Source organism: Buceros rhinoceros, unplaced genomic scaffold (assembly GCF_000710305.1).
Source record: "Buceros rhinoceros silvestris isolate BGI_N320 unplaced genomic scaffold, ASM71030v1 scaffold22208, whole genome shotgun sequence".
In the NCBI taxonomy this organism is placed as follows: Eukaryota; Metazoa; Chordata; class Aves; order Bucerotiformes; family Bucerotidae; genus Buceros; species Buceros rhinoceros.
Genome location: NW_010428924.1, coordinates 8,622 through 17,446, shown reverse-complemented (window position 1 = coordinate 17,446; position 8,825 = coordinate 8,622). Strand labels below are relative to the sequence as shown.

Here is an 8,825-nt window from a genome sequence, read left to right as displayed (position 1 = left end):
CTGCCTTTCCTCTCTCCGCCTACCCAGACAGAGGGAGCCATAGCTCTGACCTGTTACCTCTCGGGTGGCCGTGGGTGGGTGCTGGTCACGTCTTGACCTGTAGTATCTGTGGTCTCTGCTCCTGGCAGCTTGGGTCACTTATCACTCACAGGAGACCTGTTGGGGTCCCTGGGTGTCCCTTTCCTACAGAGCCTTGTTCATTACTCCGAGGTGGATGACTGACTTCTCAGTGGTACCTCTGTCTCACTGACTTCACAAAGAAGATAGAGCAGTTCACTATCCAGCTATGAACTTCTCATCTCTTGACTGTTGACAGCAAAGCCCTCCTTTCAAGCCCTGAGGGCTAGATTTTGGTCTCAGTTTTGAAGCCCACGCAGGGGTGTGTGAATTCAGTTCTGGGCTTTTCTCGTGCGAGTGCTGCTCTTGTATTATGCCATTTCTCTTTGGCCTGGCCAGAGTGCTGAAGCCAACTGTTTTGTCATCACCGTGTTATACAGATGGTAACGATGGATCTAACCTGATTCAAATGTCCAAGAACGGCCTCTCAGTGTCAATGGCTTCCTTGTTCTCAGGTAGTACCCTGCAGTGCTCCCGTGGCACGCATGTGTGTGTGTTTGTGCGTGTGTGCATGTGCACACTTCTCAGACATCTGCCTGATTTGTGAACAGTATCATCCAGACATCAGCAAGGAAAGCTGTGGCAGGATGGAGCAGAGAGGAGGCAGAAGAGTTCTGCCGTTGGCTCCATCCCCCAGGGCATTTTGCCATGCAGTATTTTGGATATACCAAAGATGCCTGCTGTGATGAAGACCTGTCTTGCCTGGGGTAGGGCTTGACCAGGCGAGGGCACAGCTTTGTGGCTCTGTAACTGCTGAAGGCCTCAGCCTTCACTGCTGTAGGTCAATGTCCTCTGCAGTGTGGGACCGGGTCCCCATCCCAGGTGCCTTGGTGAGTGTTATCGTGCTTGACTTGGCAGAGCTGGCGTGCTGTAGCTCTGATGTGAATGATGGCTGACCCTTCCTATCCTGCTCAGATTTGACTTGGAGAAGAATCCTTCTAGAAAGAAGTCCTGGAGGGAGAAGCAGTGAGAGCAGACAGGGCACAGGCAGTTTGTTTACGCTGGAGGCCCTGTGAACCAGGGTCGCGCTCTTCCAGGTCTTGCTTAGTGCTTGCTGGTGTTTACAGTACTAGTAGATAATCCTTCTGGTCTGCTGGCCACATTTAAACGACTGTCGTGTGCTCCGTGTTTGCTTTAGCAAGGGAATAGTCTACGTGGCTGCTGCTTATCTCTCCTGTCAAATGTTTGCACCAGCGTGTTGCTGCTGCTGGAGATGCTGGTGCTCAGAGCTTCCTCGTCAGCCCTGCTGTGTCTGCTGTTTACAGCCATGGGGTTTTTAATCCAGAGGGGCTCATCCTGGCCTGAAGCTGCTGTATGGGGGCTGGGGTGATGTTGAGTTTGGAGGCTGTTCATGAGCCTCCTGGGAACTATCCCACCTGGTGATAGCTTTGGCAGCAGCAGAGGTGTTTTGGACAGCTAACCAGAGGCTTTTGGAGAGTGTCTGCAGTTAAGGTTGGAAAGTGAGTGGCGGCAGGATCCCAGTGCCAGCCCCCCATGGGAGCCTGTGGTTCGATTTGGCTCCCTCTGCCATTCCTGAGATGATGCAAGTATTTGAGCCTGTTGGTTCTGCCTCCCCACGACATTTGGCCCACACTGTGCTGCGTGTGCCCCGCTGTTTGCTCGTGTTCCTCGTAGTGTAGGTCCGTGCAGCACCTTCCTGCGCAGAGCTGAAGGCACTAGAGCATGGCAGGTATGTCTGGCCAGTGCCCTGTGTGGACTAGAGGCTATGTTGGCCTGAATTCCCTGTTTTCTGCAGGTGGAAGTCCCTTCACATGATGTAGATGTGTGATTCCTCAGCATTATAATGGATGCTTTCCTGTGCCTGTTTCTAGCAACGGATGTCAAACAAAGAGGGTCAAGCATCCCACTAGCCTTAGTCTGTAAATTTACAGGCAGGACTGGAACTTGCTCCTCTTACTGCCAGGACAGCTCTGCTCTTCCTGGTGGAGAGTGGCACTTTTCACTCAGCCAGGCTGTTATTCCCTTTGCCTCGCTATGTGGTTGGTGCCTGGCCATGATTGGATGGGCTCCATGTGTGTCCATGGAGCTGACCTGCTTGGGTTGGAGGTGCGGAGACCCTGAGCTAGGGGACCCTGCCCTAGCCAGGGACTGCACCACTCTGTCGGAGGGAGCTACAAGCCTGTGTTTTGGGGGTGGTGTGGTCACTGCACACCCTGTTCCTAGAGCTCTCCAGAGGTATAAAACAGGACACCTGCTTGGCTGAAGGTTGTGGCATTGGCCTCTTGTCTGTCCTGACCTGTCATGCTTCACCCTTCCATGCCCTCCTTCCCTTTTCTGGGAGTCTGTCTGTAATGAAGCAGGGTTAGTGCCTGCTCCTGCCTGCCTTGTATGGCTGGAAAAGTCTCCTGTCCCAGGGTCTTTTGACTGTTGAAATGAATTCTCTGTCAGGCTTTAACCTACTTGGAGTGAAAGAAAGATGAGTGATGAAGGTACCGCTAGGTTCTGCCTGGTACCTGAGGCTGGCACCAGGCAGGCGGAGCAGCCCAGGGCTGTTGGGGAGCTGATGGGCGCGTGGAGAGAGCAGGACCCCTGTGTCCTGCACCTTATCTTGGACTTCCTCGGGAGATGGGTCTATGGCCTCTGCAGAGGGCTGGTCCTCTGGCTGCTGGCCTGATCTCTGCACGGATGCTGGTGTGTCTCTGGAGTGCTGGCTGAAGCTGCCAGCCCCGGCCATGCAGTCACTGACAAGCTGTGTCATGGCAACTTGTTGCGGTCAAGTACAGAGAAGGGCTCTGCATCCCATTGCTGATCTCCTGCAGCTTCTATACTGCGTGTAGAGAGCTACTAAAACTTGTTGCTAACGCTACTGTCCTCCCTCCTAGCTCCTGTGTGCATCCTGTTTCAGTGACATGCACTGTTAGGACAGTGTGTGACCTGTACCAGCAGCCACTTGTCTCTCCCAAATCCAGGCTCACGGTTTTCACAGCATCCCACCATGTCCTTCCCTATTAACTCAGAGAGGCGACAGTTAGACTGCACCTCTCCTTGCTGCTCAGTGCCACTGGTAGAAGCTGACGCTATAGTTCAGGTGCTTTTAAACAGCTTGATGAGTTTTACAGTGAAGCTTTGTTTTGAAATGAGTGTAACATCCTGCCCTGCCCCATCTGCACCACCTTACCTGTTTGTGATTCAGATGCAGACATCAAGAGAAACCCAGACTCCAGCAGGAAGTCCTTCCTCTCCTCGGAATCCATGTAAGTCTTCAACTGGTGACAAGGCATCTTGGTACCAAGTTTCTCCCTCCCTCTACTTAGCAGTGGTGCACTGGGTCCTAGTCTTAAATTCGGGCAGCAGCACCTGGGATAATCAAGATATTCACATGAGGTGGATATGATATAGACTGATGTCAGGAGAGATGCATATGCCTCATAGTAGGTAGGAGGCTAGGGAGAGGACCTGGCACAAACTGGAATGTCTGGACTGGCTGCTGGCTTGCTGCTGGTTCTGGGCCTCCCATACCTTGCCCCCTCTCAGCTGGGATGGCCTGTTAGACTACATGGTGCTGCTGCCTCCTCTCCAACCCTCGCTGCTGTGCTGTGACCCAGAGGTGGAACTGCTGGCACATGACAATGCCCGTTAGACTCTGCAGTGCAGCAGCAGCTTAAATGTGAAGTGCTTGGTCCTTTCCCAGTACTGCCCTGGGGTGGAGAGGTGAGGTCTGTGGGGAGGTGAATCACAACGTGGTTTAAGCACAGCTACTGCGTTAAAGCTCTGAAGGCAGAACTTTGGGGCAGCTGCAAAGACAGATATCAATCACTTTATCAATGTGAAGCCTATGTCAAAGTGCAGAAATAAGGTACCAGAGCTGAAGGGAGCGTCTTTTGCTTGAGCTGGGACTGGCATCAGGGGTTGCAAGGAGGACACAGCTGTGAGACCCAGTACTAACCACTCCCTTTGCTGTCTAGATCCCACTCCTTCCTCAATTCCAACTCAGCGGAGGCCGTGGCCATGGGCTTGCTGAAGCAGTTTGAGGGCATGCAGCTCCCGGCTGCCTCAGAATTGGAGTGGCTGGTCCCTGAGCACGATGCCCCACAGAAGGTAGGGGTGTGAGTCCCCTCTCACCAATTGTGTTTGATCTTCCCCAAACCCCTGGCTTCAGCCCACTGCTGAGGAGGTTTGCTAGTTCCAGTGATCCCGGTGCAGAGCTGGAGGAGGGGTCTTGTCTGGGCCCCAGAGATGGATGCAGCCGAGCAGGGCTCTGCCACCTACAGCCTCCTACAGCAGAGTGCCCAGATCCCTGGGGACATCCCTTCTCCAGCCCCATTCAGCTGGAGCAGCAGCTTGGTGTCTGGTGGTTTCCCAGTGGGCTGCAGCTGGCTGGCAAGCCAGCCAGATCATTGCCTGTGCGGTACCAGGCAGGGATCTGACCCTTCTGCCTGCCTTTCCCAGCTCCTGCCCATCCCTGACTCTCTGCCCATCTCTCCCGATGATGGAGAACATGCTGACATCTACAAGCTGAGGATTCGGGTGCGCGGAAACCTGGAGTGGGCCCCACCACGACCACAGATCATCTTCAATGTTCACCCAGCCCCAACGTAAGGACCCGTGCGGCTGAGGGCTCTCTGGGGGTAACCTGCCCTTTCCAACCCTTTTCCATCAACACCAGGGTTGATTGTCCTCTCCAACCTCTCCAACTGCTGGGGCTTCCCTGCTCTGAGCCTGGTAGCTCTCCAGTAGTCACTACTGAGAGCTGGTGCTGTGAGATGGAGCCAGTGCCTGTGGTTAGTGCCTTTGGTGTGCACCAGGGCACAACAGCACTTTCCCCTTGGATTTGTTGTCCACAGTTAGGTGGTAACGCATGTGACCGTCCTTGCCACCCAGACCTGTGCCAGTGCCTGTCCTCTGGTGCCAGGTGCCATCAGGGCTGGACTCATGCATGTTTTCTTCTGTCTCTGGGCAGGAGGAAGGTGGCTGTGGCTAAGCAGAATTACCGGTGTGCAGGCTGTGGCATCCGGACTGATCCTGGTGAGTGCTGGGACCCTGACCTGTAGCTGGAGAGTGGGGAAGAACCTGTGAACGAGTAGGAAGACCCAGTGTGGGTGGGTGGTGGCAGAGCTCAGCACAAGGTCTCTGGGAAAACAGTATGCTGCCTTTGCCAGCTCTGCCTGCACCACCCGCAGAAGAGACTCCTTCTCCAGAAGGTCACTGGAGGCAAAGAGCAGCCAGCCTGCCCTGTGGAGGGCATTTCAGATTGACTCTTCTAAGGCAAAGTCACCTACTGGGGTCCCAGAGGTCCCAGCGGGTTCTGCTTGTGGGTACAGCTCTTTGACCAGCCATCTTTCCTGAATGTGTGGGTAGATGTGGTTGCCTGAGATTGGACTGTGGTTTCAAACGCTTTTGCAGTTGGCAGGGGCGCTTGCAGACCCCAGTGTTGAGCATTCTGGGCTGGAGGAGGTACTGGCAAGGCAGACTGCCGTGCTTGTTGGAAATGCCGAGCAATGTTGGGAGTCCAGTACGTGGCTGGGCAGAGCCCGTGCCTCCCTGACCTCCCCCGTCTGCCTGGGTTTGGCCAGATTACATCAAGCGGTTGCGGTACTGTGAGTACCTGGGGAAGTACTTCTGCCAATGCTGCCATGAGAACGCCCAGACGGTCATCCCCAGCCGCATCCTGCGCAAGTGGGACTTCGGCAAGTACTACGTGAGCAACTTCTCCAAAGACCTGCTGAGCAAGATCTGGAGTGACCCGCTCTTCAACGTGCAGGATATCAATCCTGCACTGTACCGGAAAGTGAAGTCTCTCAACCAAGTGTGGGTGAGACCCTTTCCACACCTTTCTGAGTGGGGTTTGGGTGAGGTGGGTGGCTGCCAGTTGTAAACCGTATTCCAGAGAAGCTGGGGAGAAGCAGATATATCAGGTTTTGAGGCTTAAAACCTCAGCACCATGGGCTTCCATTCACCTCTTGTTCTTTGTCCAGTGAAGTAGGAATTGCAGAAGGAATTTCTGCCTGGTGTGCAGTCAGGCTTCTGTTTATCTCCTGCAGCACATGATGCTGGTTGTGCCTACTTTGCCCTGTGTGGTGTAAACACTTTGCAGAGGAGCAGCTGCTGAGGAGCAGCAGTCGTTTCACCAGCGCAGCAAATTGGACAGACCTGCTTGGCCAAGGACTGTGCTCTATTTACTGGTTCTTTTGTCCCCTCTTTCTCTCTAGCTGCTGCGAATCCAGCTTTTCCACATGAAGAACATGTTTAAGACGTGCCGGCTGGCTAAAGAGTGAGTCCTGGGCTGTGAGGTGAAGCTGTCTTGCTGTCCTGGATCTGTCCCATGGCAATTTGTGGTGGGAATCTGTACAGCCCATGCAATGAGCAATGGGAGGAGAGAGAAAGCAGTGGTTCAGGGGACGCCATGGAGTTGCTTTGCTCTGAGCTCTGGTTCCTCTGTCCTTGCAGCCTCCTTGACTCCTTCGATGCAGTGCCTGGCCACTTGACAGAGGATTTGCATCTCTACTCGCTGAGTGACCTCAGCGCCACGAAGAAAGGGGACCTGGTACCTCGCCTGACAGAGCTCCTGAAGGCAGGCAGCCTGCACGTTGAGAAGTGCATGGTAAGTCCTCCTGCATGGCTCTGGTCTCTCAGGTGCACCCTTGGGGGCAGGTTTTACTGCAAAGATAACTGATAGGGAGGCCTTTGACATGCAGGGCAGCCACCAAATCAACTGATTCAATGCTGTCTCCTCCTGCCTGCTCCACAGAGCTCCTATGTGGAATGTGTGGGATGTTTGTTACCCCATTTTGGCTCTCCCCCACATCTAACATGTTGATTCTCCATGCTGGGGAAGGGCTGTCTCACCACATCCTGCAGTCCTGCTCTGCTCTACCTCCTGCCCTGTTTGCCAGGAAGATAAGGAGCATTTAGCTGATTTATTTTCTTTTCCCCCTCACCTTTTCTCCTTCCAGCTGTGCCAAGCCAAAGGCTTCATCTGCGAGTTTTGCCAGAATGAGGACGACATCATCTTCCCCTTTGAGCTCAACAAGTGCAGGACATGTGAAGGTGAGACACTGAGGAGAAACAGGGAAGGGACAGATCCCAAGGTCACCAAGGTCTGTCTCCAGTTTGAGTGGCTTTGTGCTAGTGAGAGGTACAGAGCCAGAGCCAGCCAGACCAGAGCTCCTCTGTGCATGGCCCGTGTCTCTGCGCCACATGATCACAGCAGCAGATCGGCATTATAACGGTGCTTGGCCAGAGCTGCTGGCACGGTGAAATGCATAGGTCCCTTCCTGACCACACTGTGTGCTGCCTGTCCTGGTGGCAGCAGGAAGTTGAGTAGTGACTGCAGTGAGCTGCGTATCTGGGAACCCTGGCTTCCCTTCTGCTGTGTTTACGGGACATGCTGCAGCCTGCACGAAGCTCCCCTGCCCCGGCTTGGACATGGCTGGAGCTGACCTTGTAGAGCAGAGAGAAGCTGAAGGCTTTGTCTCTGTGCCCTTCCTGTCTGCCAAGAAATCCCCACGCCCCTTCAGGACTTGTCCTCAGTAATGCCCAGTACTAATGGCCAAGCAGAGCTTGTCCTTGCAGCTTGGGACAAACCTCTGAACTGGCTTGAAATGTGTCCTGAAAACATGCAGGCCTTGGTTTGGCAGGCACGATGCCGAAGAAAACAGAGTCACTGTTTCCTTGGAGAATCCAGAAAGTTGGGGAAGCACCTTGAGGAGCAGGAAGCCTCCCGCCTGCCCTCCCACAGGCACTGCAGGCCAGTGCAGAAACCCTGCAGCATGGCTTCTTGCTGCTTCCTGAGCAGTGCTGGACCCCCACTTCTAGTGCTTATTCTTCCATGGCTTTGGTTTGAAATGTCCTCCTGGACAGCCTAGACCATCCGTCCTGGGTGTAGGGAGTGTCAGGCAGTCTGTGTCAGCTCTGCCAGCTCAGCCGTGGTCTCCCCCACAGAGTGCAAAGCCTGCTACCACAAATCCTGCTTCAAATCCACGCGTTGTCCCCGCTGTGAGCGGCTTCAAGCCCGGAGAGAGCTGCTGGCCAAGCAGAGCATGGAGTCCTACGTCTCGGACTGCGAAGACGAGCTGGAACAGCTGGAGGTGGTGGCAGCCACATGAGTGTGTTGCAGCGGAGGAGCAGATCCTGGGTTTATTTAAGTGTGTGGCCTTCGTCAACCAGAGACCGAGACACGTGGATTGGGCATGAGGAGGACTGTCAAGAGGCCAGCAGTGCTGTCGCAAAGGGATACCCCATGCAGTAGTGCTGGGCTGAGGAAGGGGCATCTTCCACCGCCCGGGTCTGCGCCAGGTACTGTTTGCACTCCCCAGTGCCTTTGCTGGGGAAAGGTGGTTGCTCCTGCCTGTCCTGCAGGCAGAACAGGGGCCTTTTCCGAGCAGCTCATGCAGGACCAGGCAGGCTTGTGCTGCCAGTCCCTGTGCCCTGCACCCCAGCAGGGTCCCCTGGGGGTCAGCACTTCCTGCTCACCAGTTGGATATTAGGAAGCTCTGGCTACGTCTGCTCCTTGGAGTGGGGGGGGGTTCAGCTCTCAGAGTCCTTGGAACCCCTGTCCTGCTGCTGGGGGTTGTGTGCATGGAGGGAGCGGGGGGCGGTTGGTTGTGCATTTAACAGCTCCCTTTCTCAATTCTGGCTTGGGACACTGCTGGAGAGCAGTTGCTCTAACTCCAGGATCAGAGCAGAGGAGGTGGCAGTGGTGAAAATGCCAGATTTCTGCCTCACCTCTCCATGCCATCTGTGCTGAG

General features: G+C 54.7%; 1 protein-coding gene across 1 annotated transcript in view; it reads left to right on the top strand.

Moving 5' to 3' along the window:
• KIAA0226 (KIAA0226 ortholog) overlaps positions 1 to 8,183 on the top strand; it is an 18,641-nt gene extending 10,458 nt beyond the window's left edge. Inside the window, exons 12-21 of the mRNA XM_010142466.1 lie at positions 498 to 572; positions 3,272 to 3,332; positions 4,044 to 4,176; positions 4,528 to 4,673; positions 5,039 to 5,103; positions 5,652 to 5,890; positions 6,288 to 6,349; positions 6,526 to 6,679; positions 7,032 to 7,125; positions 8,020 to 8,183. Of these exons, the coding sequence (XP_010140768.1) occupies positions 498 to 572; positions 3,272 to 3,332; positions 4,044 to 4,176; positions 4,528 to 4,673; positions 5,039 to 5,103; positions 5,652 to 5,890; positions 6,288 to 6,349; positions 6,526 to 6,679; positions 7,032 to 7,125; positions 8,020 to 8,183 (1,193 nt within the window). The remainder of the gene's footprint in view (positions 1 to 497; positions 573 to 3,271; positions 3,333 to 4,043; positions 4,177 to 4,527; positions 4,674 to 5,038; positions 5,104 to 5,651; positions 5,891 to 6,287; positions 6,350 to 6,525; positions 6,680 to 7,031; positions 7,126 to 8,019) is intronic.
• Positions 8,184 to 8,825: the final 642 nt, after the last annotated feature.